The sequence below is a fragment of the Microtus pennsylvanicus genome, chromosome 8 (assembly GCF_037038515.1).
Source record: "Microtus pennsylvanicus isolate mMicPen1 chromosome 8, mMicPen1.hap1, whole genome shotgun sequence".
Taxonomy (NCBI): domain Eukaryota; kingdom Metazoa; phylum Chordata; class Mammalia; order Rodentia; family Cricetidae; genus Microtus; species Microtus pennsylvanicus.
Genome location: NC_134586.1, coordinates 59,918,216 through 59,932,199, shown reverse-complemented (window position 1 = coordinate 59,932,199; position 13,984 = coordinate 59,918,216). Strand labels below are relative to the sequence as shown.

The following is a 13,984-nucleotide window of genomic DNA, read 5'->3' as shown; positions in this document are numbered from 1 at the left end:
GAACAGAATGACCTAGAGATGTGGCTGAAACAATGGGCTGTTGCTCTTAACAACCTGACCACGAAAGCTTACCCTGCCATCTAGAATTTGTGCCTTTAAAAAACAAAAAGCTGGGGGCTGGAGAGATGACTCAGAAGTTAAGAGATGGCTCAGAGTTAAGAGCACTGGCTGCTCTTCCAGAGACCTTGAGTTCAATTCCCAGCAACCACATGGTGGCTCACAGCCCCCTATGATGAGATCTGATGTCCTCTGCAGGCATGCAGGCAGAACACTACATATAATAAATAAGTAAATCTTTTTTGTTGTTGTCGTTTTGTTTTTGAGACAAGTTTTCTCTGTGCAGCTTTGAATCCTGTCCTGGTACTCTCTGTAAACAAGGATGGCCTTGAACTCACAGAGAGCCACCTGCCTCTGCCTCCATAGTACTGGGATTAAAGGCATGAGCTACCATTGCCCAGCAATAATTAAATCTTTTTTAAAAATTGGAAAAAAAATGAGTTGACTGCCAAGTACACGTCTGTAAAATCTTGCTTGCTCATCCTCCTACTGGTTTTAGAATAGAAAATGAGAAGACAAACTGGTCCTCGGATGGAGGCCTTTTAGGAGTTATCCCGGCTTTGGTCCACGGATGAATACATCTCTCTTCCTCTCTTATTGGTATTGGAATGCTTATTCCCAAAAGATTCTTGCAGAGCCAGGCGATGGTGGCGCACACCTTTAATCCCAGCACTCGGGAGGCAGAGGCAGGCGGATCTCTGTGAATTCGAGACCAGCCTGGTCTACAGAGCTAGTTCCAGGACAGGCTCCAAAGCCACAGAGAAACCCTGCCTCGAAAAAACCAAAAAAAAAAAAAAAAAAAGATTCTTGCAACATACATAGAGACACACGCATGCACATAAATAAAATTTTAAACTCTTATTTAAAAAAAAATGTCCTAAGCCTCAAAAAGCCCAAAAGAATTCAAACAAAAAGGAAGAGATGAGCTGGCTATATAACATTTGTCTGGGATATAAGGGATCCTGGTTCAGCTCCCAGGACAACAAAGGAAAAAAAAAATGAAAAGACAGGCATGGTTCCCTAGCAACCTTAGGGAGGATGTGCCAGTGGCTTCAATCTAAAGGGCTGAGAACTCATAAGAAATGTCGTTTCTGTGCTTCTCCAGACGGTGGCAAAAAAAGCTGTCAGGGCTGGCCGCAGCACAAGGATCCAAAAGAACCCCCCTGAAACATGTTAGTTTAACAGCTCTGTGGGAAGAACTTCCCTTCTGTCACTAGTAGGGGACACCCTACTTGGATGCTGTAGCATTGTGGGCACGGCACTCACTTTAGGGCTGGCTCCCAATTTTAACTCTGGGGTTCTAGAGAAAAGACCTATCCAGAAATCCTAGGGCACTATCTACATTCAACAGTCCAAACCAGAGGGAAAACAGGCAGAAGAGTTGGTGAGAATCAGGAAAGGAAATTTCCTTCCAGTAAGGAGAGGCTGTAGAGTAATATTTGTCTTACAGTTAAATAAAGGGGGAAGAAGAACAGACTAGAACAGAACAGAACAAGTCTGCATGCCAAGGACTTGCAGTGAGTGCCACGGAAGATGCCTCTGCAAGGGTGGGCTGTTGGGCTGGGGAGTCTCCATTTGGTGCCAAGGAAGCCCACTGGAGGCTGAGGGGGTTGCTGCTGCTCAGGCTCCGGCTCCATGTGCTTGGCAAAGTACTTTCCAATCAGGCCTGATTCTGTGGGAGGAACTGCTGGGGTTATCCAGCAGATCAGTGACCGCGGAGTTTAAAATAAAGTAATAAAGTATGGTTGCCAGATGTGATCTCACACCTTTAATCCCAGCACTCCAGAGTCAGAAGCAAGTATATTTCTGTGAATTTAAGACTGCTCCCTTCACCTTCAATGCCTTGTATTCCCACAACCCTGACAGATCACTAAGCCTCACTAGGCCTCTGTTCAGAAGCTCCAGATTAGCTTCACCCCTAGGCAATGACTTGATTTTACTGCTCTGTCAGGGACTGGCATGGGAAGGAGCCGGATGATAGGAGAGCAAAAATTTCCACAGTATAACAATCAGAACCACCGCTTGGAGCCTGACCCAAGTGACTTATGATGTCTTAAATATTCAGACCTTAATTCCTAATTCCCTACATGGGCAATCTCAAAGCAGATCTGATACTGTAAGGTGTACTACTGAAGAAGATAATGAGGGGCTGGAGAGATGGCTCAGTGGTAAGGAGCACTGGCTGCTCTTCCAAGGAACTTGGGTTTGATTCTCAGCATCTACATGACAGCTCACAACCATCTGTACCTCTAGTTCAAGGGGTATCTGATACCCTTTTCTCGTTTCTGCAGGCCCTAGGCACACGTGCAGTCCACAGACATACATGCAGACAAACACATATACACATCAAATAATGAAATTATCAAGACAGGGTTTCTCTGTAGCTTTGGAGCCTGTCCTGGAACTAGCTCTTGTAGACCAGGCTGGCCTCAGACTCACAGAAATCCCCCTGCCTCTGCCTCCTGAATACTGGGAATAAAGGTGTGCGACACCACTGCCCAGCTACAGATTTATTCATTTATTATATAGGTTACATCTTAAATTGCTCAGAAATGCAAACCCCATTCCTGCAATGCATCCCGTGTGAAAATGTAGTTCTGGAACATTCTTACTGTCTCTAGGGGGAGAGCATGAAGTTTTGGTGTGTACCATGAGCTGCTGGCCGTATCTTGGCTTTGAACTCCCTTGGGGCACTGTATAATCACCTCAGAAGCCTTAAGATAAGTTTCTATAAGAACTGCTCTGCAGAGAAATGCATGGCCCGTCTCCAAATGGTCTGTCTTCCTAGCACCTACAGTTGGAGCTATATACATTTTCACATTAAACTTTTGATTTGATAACTTTTTCTGAAACAGAGGCTCACTTTAAGTTTTTAAAACTTATTATTATTACTACTACTATTATTATGTTAGACAAGGTCTGAGTGCATTGTCCTGGCTGGCCTGGAACTCACTACATAGACCAGGCTAGCATCAAACTCATAGATCTGTCTGCTTCCGCCTCCCAAGTGCAGGGATTAAAGGCGTGTGCCGCCACACCTAGCTAAAGACTTTTTAAATTTTCTTATATGTATCTGCATGTATGTCTGTGCACCAAGAATGTGCCTAGACCCCTGAAAGTGGGTTTACAAACAGTTGTGAGCTGCCATGTGGGTGCTGGGAAATGAACTCAGGTCCTCTGGAAGAGCAGCCAGTGCTCTAAACCACTGAGCCAACTCTCCCACCCAGTAGCAAAATTTTAAATTATAAACCCAAATACAGCCCATTACAAAGTCCACAAACTATAGAAATTTAATTATCTTGTATTTCCCTGCATCTGCAGCCGTCCTGCCATAGGTGGTGCTGATCCCTCTGCAGTTAGTCAATGGAAAAAGACGAGAAATAGTGCTGTGTGCACATACCTTTAAACCCAGCACATGGGGAGTGGGGCGGGGAGGGGGCAGGCTGTCTCTATGAGGCCAGCCAAGGCTACATAGTGAGACCCTATCTAGAAAAAAGAGAAAATGCCAGAAATAAGTTGTAAATTTTAATTGACTTCCATTATGGTAAATTGTTACAATTTTTCTACTTTATAATTAATGTTGTTAATCTCTTACTGTGCCAAATTTATAAATTAAAACTCCACCACAGGTATATCGTACATGTGGAAAATAGAACAGATGGGGCTCACTGCTTCCCAGCTCCGGTTGCCCACTGGGGGTCACGAAACACATCCATGCCTCAGATGAAGAGCTGCTGTATCAAATCCACAACAGTGTTCTTGACAAACCATGTTCATTAAAACCACAACAGGAAAAAATACAAACGTCTCTGGACACATCAGAAAGAATGCCAACCTCTTGCTAGACAATGAGCTTAATTATTCCTGTCATGATACCAACTACATCACGACTGCTTTCTCCACACATTAATACCCACAGCTGTACCAGGGAGAATAATTTTTAAGAATCAGGGTTTTCTTAGACCACTTTGCTGATGCAATGCTATAATACGGTGAAGAGACCTGGATTTTATTCCTTGAGACAGGGTGTTGCTACAGCCCAGGCTGGCCTTGAGCTCTCTTGATCCTCTTGCTTCTGCCGTGAAAAGTACTGAGTTTACACACATGCACCAAGGCAGGCAAAATTGCTTTTTTTCTCTACTAGTGACTATGATGGTCACTGGTGACCTAGCGGGAGACAAAAGCTAGATTTCTTGAGTGTGACTACATATGAGAACCCTGAGCTTCCACAGACAGCCACAGCTGAGAGCCGCTCGCCGCCGTCTTAAGATTTCAGCGACGCGCTCTCACCCGGAACGCTCAGCATCTGAAGTGATCTCCTCTGAACTATGTCGCCATGGAGCCTGGCTCTACGGTAAACTGCTCTGGGCTGCCCCACGTTGCCTCTGCTGCAGTGCTAGTCTCCATGGCAACCAGTGCTGAGGATGGACCGAGTAGTCACCTCTGACACAGGTCTGCTATGGTCATGGTTTGTGTTCCTTAGCACTTTTAAGGCACTCAAAGCTCTCTATAGAAGGTCTAACCCCACATGCAGAATTTGCTCACCTTTGGCTGCAGGCTAGGAACTTGAACTTGACAAAGCTACAGGGCCAAGACCCCATTCTCAACCCAGGAAATCCCATTCTCTGGATGTGGGGCCCAGGAGTTCTTGGGGCTATTCTTGGGGCTGAGACTGTAGCTCAGTGGAAGAGCACTTGGCCTTGTCTGGGATACTCAGGGTCTTGGGCTCAATCCCTAGCATAGCGTAGAAACGCACAGGCCTCCTCACAGGAGGGCCTGGTACCACAGTGTCAATATGCTGATTTAATAGCCTATCCATGATAAAACCAAGATGGAAACAATAAAGGAAGCACATTCTCAAAGTCAAGACTTCAGGCTTGCGCACATTTACATTAGGAAGTGTAAACTGCCAGGAACCGGACCTCATGCCTGTATCCCAGTACATGGGAGGCTGAGACAGGAGGATTGCTGTGACTTAAAGACCAGCCTGGACTACATAATGAGTTCCAGTCTGGGGTACAAAATAAGACATAGCTTCAACACCTCCCAAAGAGGGGGAAAAACAAAGAGAGAGAAAGAGGGAAAAAAAAATATTGCTCTATAATTTGAAGCAAATGCAGGCCCACATCCAGCTTACTGAGTCCAAATCAGTTCCAGATGATTCTTAAAACACTGGGTGGTGGTGGCGCATGCTTTTAATCCCAACACTTGGGAGGCAGAGGCAGGTAGATCTGTGAGTTCAAAGCCAGTCTGGTCTATAGAGCGAGTTCCAGTAGCCAGGACTGTTATACAGAGAAACCCTGTCTCAAAAAAACAACCCTTCCCCGAAAAGTCTGGGGAACCCTGCCAATGTCTCCCCGTAGTTAAAAGCCAGGCCTAATGACGAGAGCCTGTAAACCCAGGCTCTCCAGAGGCTGAACAACTTAGTGAGACCCAGTCTCAAAAGAAAAACCACAAAGAGGGCTGGGTGTAGCTCAGCTCAGTAGCAGAGTGTTCGCCTAGCATGCACAGGGCCTTAGGTTCAATCCTCCTGTACCTCCCCCAAACTGAAGAGGAGGACATGCTGGCTGAAGATCAAGCTCTCCTATGCACAGGAACATCGTGTTTGCCCGTGACCCACACGAAGAGTGCTGGTAAAGAGTCAAAATCGTCTCTGCTGCTTCAGGCCTTCAGGAGCAGGATGCTCTGGGAAGGGCAGTGCTCACTTACAGCTCCGTCTTAAGTTTCTCATACAGGTCATCCTGGTCAATCATGTCCTCGTTGCCGTTCCAGCGATGGTAGGCAAGGAGAGCTGCATTGTAGCCGGCAATGGCGCTCATCTCCATGCAGCTCGCAGCAAACTCAATGCCGTTGAGGTAATAGAGCCGGTCGTGGAGGATGATGGAGGGACACTTCTGAGGGGGCGCATAGTGAGGATAGGGCAGCCATTGCTTCCGCGCCGCATAATCGTAGGACAGGAAGAGCTTTGAGATCTGCTCTTTGGTGAGAACGTCCCTAGAGAAGGTCTTCCACACGTGCATGCCGTCCACTGGGGCTGGACCCTCCTTATCTCTTACAGAGGCCACAATGGACAGGCTGTTAATAAACATATCTGAGTCGCCAGTGACAAGAACCGTGGAAAGGCCAAACTGATCCTTGGGTCTGGAGCTGAAGAGAGTGGAATTGAGTTCTCCTTTAATGAAAGTTGTCACCAGGTGCTGATATGGGTCATTGAATTCCTCGATGGGTGGGTCAAAATTGCGGAAAGTTATGTCGGACATCTTCTGGTTCAATGGAGTAGCCACAAGGACAATGTCATAGAAGCCAGAATGAGTCTCAGATCCTGTTTTATATACCACTTCATACATCTTCGTGGGACTTCCTAGAGAGCACGGAGAAGAATATAGTTCTTAGTGCTTCTAACATGTTCAACTTCAGGCCTTCTAAAAATAACCCTGCAACATTTCTTGTCTTGGTTTGTATACATGTGCTTCTGTGTGTGGAGGCCAGAGGTTAACCTCAATGGTTACCCCAGGAGCTGTCCATCTTTATTTTAAGATTTATTTATTATGTATACAGTGTTCTATCTCCATGTATACCTGAAGACCAGAAGAAGACACCAGATCTCATTACAGATGGTTGTGAGCCACCATGTGGTGGCTGGGAATTGAACTCAGGACCTCTGGAAGGGCAGCCAGTGCTCTTAACCACTGAGCCGTATCTCTAACCCCCTTGCCTTTTTTTTTTTAAGATTTATTTTTTATTATTATTTTTATGTATTAAAATGTTAGCCCACATGTGTGTCTGGAAAAGAAGTGCATGTCTGGTGCCTGTGGAGGCCAGAAGAGGGTGTCAGATCCTCTGGAACTGGAGTTCCGACAACGGTGAGCTGCTATGTGGGTGCAGGGAATTGAACTTAGGTTCTTTGCAAGAGCAGCAATTGCCCTTAACCACTGAGTCATCTCTCCAGCCCCCCACCTTCCTTTTCTCTCACTGTAGCTCATCATAGGCTATGCTGGCACCAGCGAGCCCCAGGGATGTTCTTCTCAACTCTCTCCAGCACCACAGCTACAAGCACTTGCCAGAACACCTGGCTCTCTGTGTGGGTCCTGGATTAAACTCAAACTCTCATGCTTGTGTGGCAAGCACTTCCCTGAAAAGGCTCTCATCTTTCCAGCCCTGCTTTTATTTTGAGAGTGTCTCATGTAGCTTAAACTTACTACGCTACCAAAGAAAACCTTGAGCTTCTGATCCTCCTGCTTCCACTGCTGGAGTACCGGAACTAGAAGGTAAGAACCGTCACCTAGTTTCTGTGGTGCTGGAGATCAAATCCCATGACTTTACGCATGCTGCGCAAGGACTCTACCAACCAAGATGCACACCCAGCCCATGACTCTAGTGTGTGTGGTGTGGTGTGTGCACAGGTACATATACACACCTATGTAAGTATGTGTCTGCAACTGGACATGCACACAAAGGCTGGAAGAGGACACGGAGGGTCATGTTCTATCGCTCTGTGCCTTGTTCCCTTAAAGCAGGGTCTCTCACTGAACCTAGGGCTGGCAGTAAACTGTAGTATTATTTCTATCTATACTATCCACAGTACGGGGGGGGGGGGGTGTTTGTGAGCATATCTGAGAGACATCTGGTTCTTGTTTTTAAACATGGGTGCTGGGGATTTGAACTCAGGTCCTCATGCGTGTGCAGAAAGTGCTCCTACCCACTGGGCCATTTTCCCAGGCCAGAAAAATCTTTTCTTCTGGTATCTCTTATAAAGTCCTGGCATCTCTTATAAAGTTATAGAACTTTACACAGCTCATGCAGATATGTTCCCAACTGTGCTAAAGGGCATGGCCCTGGCTCATTGGATATAGAAAAAAAACCTCATTCTCAAAGGGAATGTTCCACATTTTGTTCTTACAAAGTAGAAAATTGTCCTCAAAGTAATACAATTGGATATATATCCCTTAATTTTTTATAAGCATAAAGAAGCTATTAGAAGTATAGAAGTGCGGGACCTGAGTTCAAATCCACAGCACCCATGTAAAAAGCTAGGCTTGGGGGCATACAGCTTTAATCCCAGAATTCAGGAGGCAGAGGCAAGTGAATCTCTGTGAGTCTGAGGCCAACACAGTCTATATAATGAGTTCCAGGACAGTCTACTTTAGATAGAAAAACAAAAAAGGTTTGTGTGTGCGTGCGCACATACGTGAGTGATAGTTTCTCCCTGAGCTATCACTTTTGCAAGAATAACCAGGAACAATGAAAGTTCAGCCTCACCTGTCTGCTTGGTCCTTGTCTTCTCTTCTATGGACACTACGGAGCCACTTATGAGGTTGCTGCTGGAGGCTTGAAGGAGCCCTGAGCAAACAACTTTATTACCACCTTCCACTGCCCAAAGGTTGGAATCAGCTGCTGTCATCGACACTGCCCCTGTCAGGAAGGGGCAAAAACACATTTTAAATCTGTCTTGGTCAGGTAAACGGCCCTCTCATGTCCATGTAGATGTTCTGCCCCAAATGCCTCCAGACACTGCCAGGTAACTCTCAGGGCAAAGGTCTCGCTCAGGTGAGAGCCACTGGAGCTAACAGAAGCACAGGACCCTGAAAACTCACAGGTAGAATTACACTATGTTGGTATCAATGCTTGAGACACTAAGCAAGGCAGTACCCCAATCCCAAGCCTGATGCCAGAGCTCCCACCCCAGTGAATAAGTTCCTTAGCTATGGCCACCCTGATTTCCTCCAATAATGTCTTACCCACAAAGGCATTAAGGTCAGTGCTTTGACCAAAATTGACTCGCATGATAGGAGCGACCATCTCGTTGAGGAACGTCTCAGAGAAGCCTGCTTTCTGCAGATTTTCACGGAGAGTTTGGTTAAGCAGTCGGACGTAGTCATCCCCTCCAATGGCGAACATTAACTTTTCTACACTGCTGAAGGCATAGTCATGGGACTGATAACGATAGATCCTTGAAACAAAGAGAAATGGTCATTAAACCCCACACAGGATGGGGCTACAAATAGCCTCAGAAGAATGGGACTGATGCCAGGCTTGAGAGGCTGAGGCAGAAGGACTGTAAACTGCAGACCAGCCCTGGATACACAGTGAACTTAAATTTTGTTTGTTTTGGTTTGGTTTTCAAGACAGAGTTTCTCTGTGAAGCCTTGGCTGTCCTGGAACTCACTCTGTAAACCATGCTTACTCACAGAGATCTATCTATTTCTGCCTCCTGAGTGGCAGGATGAAAGGTATGTGCCACCACCACTCAGTTTGTGAAATTCTATTTTTAAAAAAAAAAAAATCACCGGGTCCTGGTGGTACGAACCTTTAATCCCAACACTCAGGAGGCAGAGGCAGGCAAATCTCAGTGAGTTCCAGGACAGCCGGAGCTGTTATACAGAGAATCAACCCAAACCAAACTGAAACCAAACATGATGCTGCTACTCTTGCAGAGGACCTGGGTTCTGTTCCCAGCACCCAAGTGGCAGCTCTTGAATCACCCGAAACTCTTTTCCCAAGAGATCTTATGCTCTCTTTTGACCTCTTCGGACACCAGGCATGCACAGGATCAGACATAAATGTAGATAAACAAACATAAAATTGTTTTTGTTTTGTTTTTATCATGAATTGACTTCCATATTTCCGAGTGATGGGTTCCTACCGGTCAGGTGAGGCACAGCTCAATCTCATCTTTCACAGACTTTGTTCCTCCCCTCTGCCTTTCACCCCAAAACATCGGTGCTCTTAATATTTCTCACTTAAAGTCTAGAATACATAATTTGACAGTAAAAGAAAAACAAAAAACAGGGATGGTAAGATGTCTCCAAAGCATTTTGTCTCACAAGCCAGATGACCTGAGTTTAATGCTCAAAATCCACAGTGGAACGAAAACTGACTCACAAAAGCTGTCCTCTGCCAGGTGGTGGCGGCGCACGCCCCTTTAATCCCAACACTTGGGAGACAGAGGCAGGCGGATCTCTGTGAGTTCGACCAGCCTGGTCTACAAGAGCTAGTTCCAGGACAGGCTCCAAAGCCACAGAGAAAACCTGTCTCGAAAAACAAAAAAACAAAACAAAAAGCTGTCCTCCATGTATCCACATTCCCATCACATACAACATACAATGATAATAAAATTAAAACAAAAACAAAACTAAGCCTCACTTCAGTTTTACATTACTGTAAATGCTTATGCTCAGTATCTCTTCATCTAAACACCAGCACAGTGCAGCATTGCAGGCACTCAGAGGGAGACTCCAGATTGAGTCGGCCTGCGTGGGAGCTCCAGCTTTGCCAGCTCCTAGGTGGGTGGGTGGCCTTCCACACTCAGACCCGGACATCCTCCACCTTCCACATCTGCAAAAGGCAGCCAATGGCCATGAGAACCGATGCCTTTTTAGTTTTCAAACCCAGCTTCTAAACTGTGCTTTGCAAGTGTGTCTTCAGTGCTGCCAGACGCTCTTAGATGCTGTACAAAAGTCAACTCCTTAAATGGAGGGCGAGTCAGGCATTCCAGGCAAGTGCTCAACCACTGAGCCACGTCTCAGCCTTTGTAAAGCACAATTCAGAAACAAAAGCAACTGGCATGTTCAACTCCCAAATGGAGTGATGATCTGCACGTTTTCTGTGAGACATTTTGCCTAACAAAGTGATGACTAGGCAGAGAACTAGTTCAGGGAACTACCATTCAGGTGCCGTCTGGTCGGGAGGTCTCAAGTTCAACAGGAGCGGCGAGTTACCTCATGAACTTGTCCAGCAGGTCTTCTACCCACATGTGCATTCTCAGGGACTGGAATCCATAGCGCCACACAAGCTTAACCATGTTGATTATGAACCAGCTGCTCTCCTCAAACACCAGAGACTTTCCATCGTACACCCCCATCAGGCCACCCGAAACCGGAACACTGGAGAGGCCTGGCAAAACAGAGGGAGGGGCTCGGGAGACGGCTTGGCGGTTAAGAGCCCTTGCTGCTCTTGTAGAGGACCTGGGTTCGGCCCTAGCACCCATGTCAGGCAGCACACAACCACCTTTAATTTTAGTTCCGAGGCCTTCGTCTGGCCTGTCTAGGCATCTACATTCACATGCGCATACCCCCACAGATACACACACACACACACACACAAAATTTTAAAAAATAAAATAAATCTTAAAACAAAACAAAAAAAAACCAGAGAAAAGGTACACAAGAGGTTTCTACATAGGCCCAATAAAGAAAGAATTTGGGGGAACTTGCCAGGGACATTGTGAGTGAGTGACTTAGGGACGTCCCCAGATCTCAGGAGACACATTAGTGTTCTATGTTTGAAACAGTGTGGACACTGTGCTGACTGCTCGATTCTCACAAGCTGACATGCTAGGAAGTGGCCAGAAGATCATGTATGTGTACCAAATTAGACCGACTATTCTTAGTCATGGAGAATGAAGCATCAGCCAGGGCTGGAAGGGCAGCTGAGGAGTAAGATGTGCTCCTTCTCCTATGCTGATCTCACTGTGTGAAACCAGGAATTTCAGGTAAACGCAAAAAGGCCCGAGTTACCCAATATTCCCATAGAGGGCATGCAGAGGCCTGCCAGACTCCCTCACAACACGCCCTGCTCCTCTGCCAGCAGGGCATCAGTCACGTGTCCCTGTGAGCACATGTCTCTGTACCTTGTTTGAATAACTTCAAGCCAAGTGTTTGAAGCCCGTGGGTCTCATTTTCTCACCAGAAAAATGAGCTACGGTTTCTGCTAGCTCAAAGCACCCTGACTCTTCAACCCAAACCCAGGGGTTTAGGAACTGACAACAGGGGCCAGCAAGATGGCTCAGGCCCTAAAAGCATCTGTTGCCAAACCTGATGACCTGAGTTCAATTCCTGGGACCCACACGGTGGCAGGAAAGAAGTGACTCAGTTGCCCTCTGCCCTCTCTACACACTCTGCAGCACTCAGACCCACCCCCACTGTCACACAAAACAAATATAGCTAAAACATATTATTTTTAATTAATTTTTTAAAAAAAGAATTGGTATCAGCCATGCACACTCCAGCCTGTGGTTGTAATTCCAGAGAACTGCTGACACACAGATAACCAGAGTCTCATTACAGGAGAGTGGCTCAAAGCTAAACCTGTACCAACCCAAAACTCCACGGCAAGAGAAACGGTTTCACCGACTTCTCTGTAGAAGACAAGGCAGAAACATCTCAGTTCTCTGTGTGATGAAAACACCTAGAGCCAGTCACACAGAAATCTGCTTAGCTCTAAGACCCAAACACATACCCAGATCTTTGACGAAGCGCTTCATGTGCAAATTCAGAGGGTGGATGACGGACCCCCCTGCCTCGTAGTCATGACCCTGCACCTTCAAAGTGGCCAAACGGCCCCCGACTTCTCCTCTTTCAAATACATCAATCTTCACGTCCTTCCCGAATTTCTTCCGAAGGTAATAGGCTGAGGAAGTGCCACCAATTCCAGCGCCAACGATTGCTGAAAGAGGAAAAAAAGAGGAACGGTTTGTTTCCCTCTTAGCGGTGTGGCTTTCAAAAGGCCATTAACCAATAACAGACATTACTCAAGACTATAACCAACAACTTAGGGGAGCCTGGGGGCTCACACTCCCTGAATCTGGACAGGCACTGTAGATAAAATTGCAAATTAACAGTAGGTTAAATGATGCCCAAGCATCCTCACAGACTACCGGACCCACGAACCCTTCTGTACCCAATGCCTGGGAAGGCATGAATGGACCAGTCCTGCACGCATTTTAAATAAAGTGGCCGCCATCTTCGCCCAGCTTTGTTCTTTGTCTCTCTGAGGCCCCAACACCATGAACGATCCCGAAAGACACAGTTTCAGATGGGGACAGAGCGCCCGAAAGTGAAAACCCGAGGCTAGCAAAGCCAGGAAGGTAACCCGTTCTCTGGTTAGCTGCAGCGGCTGCGGCCTCGCAAGCAGAGCGCAGGTGCGGGGAGGCGGTCCAGCTCTTTCGTGGGGGTGGATGGGGGACAGACCTGTCCCTGTGTGGTGTCTGCGCGCCTCAGTCTGCTGATAAGATAGAAAGACTCAGCTCCAGGGACAGTCAGAATCAGGTTCCCTAGGGCATCCAGCTCCTAGTGTTAAGGACTTCCCATCCCAGGCTGGGGCTGCAGGGATACCGGGTGCGGAGCCTGCCCACGCCTCCAGTGGCGTGCTTCAATAGCGTGCGGCCCGCTCCTTGGAACCCTGATCACCACCCCACCGAGGGAAGACGGACCTCGGCACTGACTCGCTCCGTATCCCCCACACCTACCGATCCTGTCCGGCGGGGCCCGGGGCTCGGCGCTCGCCAGGCTGCCCAGTTCACACAGCAGCAGCCCCAGTCCGAGCAGCAAGCCCACCAGCGCCATGGCCTCACGCCCCACGGTCTCCGCAGCCGCAGACTGACCGCGGGTCGGCCTGCAGACCTGGAGCTCTATGAGTCTGCGCGCACTCGCCCCGCCCAGGCCCCGCCCCAGGGCACATCGCCACGCCCACCCAAAGCACTCCGATCCTTTGCTCCCCTGGCTCACCCTAGTGTTCCTGACCCAAGGCCACTGTATCCCCAAAGTCCATTGTGTCCCCAGAAGCACACGTCCAAGGCGTAGTTTGAGGTCCACCTCAGCTCTCCTCCTTCCTTCCCTCCTCTCCTGAAGACAGAGCTCACCCTTCTTCACAAACGCCCTCTGCGGTCCCCTAAATCGCATGCATGCTGTGAATACATGCGGTCCAATCTCAGTCAAAAAAGCAGGCAAGCCGGGCGGTGGTGGCGCACGCCTTTAATCCCAGCACTCGGGAGGCAGAGGCAGGCGGATCTCTGTGAGTTCGAGACCAGCCTGGTCTACAGAGCTAATTCCAGGACAGGCTCCAAAGCCACAGAGAAACCCTGTCTCGAAAAAACCAAAAAAAAAAAAAAAAAAAAAAAAAAAAAAAAAAAAAAAAAAAAAAACAAAAA

General features: G+C 47.4%; 1 protein-coding gene across 1 annotated transcript; it reads right to left on the bottom strand.

Annotated features, from left to right (window-relative positions):
- Nucleotides 1–3,569: 3,569 nt before the first annotated feature.
- Pcyox1 (prenylcysteine oxidase 1) lies at nucleotides 3,570–13,495 on the bottom strand. Its single transcript, XM_075983610.1, has 6 exons — nucleotides 13,304–13,495; nucleotides 12,295–12,501; nucleotides 10,776–10,950; nucleotides 8,796–9,007; nucleotides 8,317–8,469; nucleotides 3,570–6,418 (listed from the first exon to the last, which is right to left on the bottom strand). The coding sequence occupies exons 1-6, from the start codon at nucleotides 13,398–13,400 to the stop codon at nucleotides 5,763–5,765; spliced, it is 1,500 nt and encodes a 499-aa protein (XP_075839725.1). The 5' UTR covers nucleotides 13,401–13,495; the 3' UTR covers nucleotides 3,570–5,762.
- Nucleotides 13,496–13,984: the final 489 nt, after the last annotated feature.

Coding starts and splice junctions, on each gene's coding strand:
- Pcyox1 (XM_075983610.1), bottom strand. CDS start 13,400: ATGGCGCTGGTGGGCTTGCTGCTCGGACTGGGGCTGCTGCTGTGTGAA. Junction 10,951..12,294: donor GCGCTTCGTCAAAGATCTGG/GTATGTGTTTGG, acceptor CTGTTTTGCCAG/GCCTCTCCAGTGTTCCGGTT. Junction 6,419..8,316: donor GACAAGGACCAAGCAGACAG/GTGAGGCTGAAC, acceptor CGTGCTCTCTAG/GAAGTCCCACGAAGATGTAT.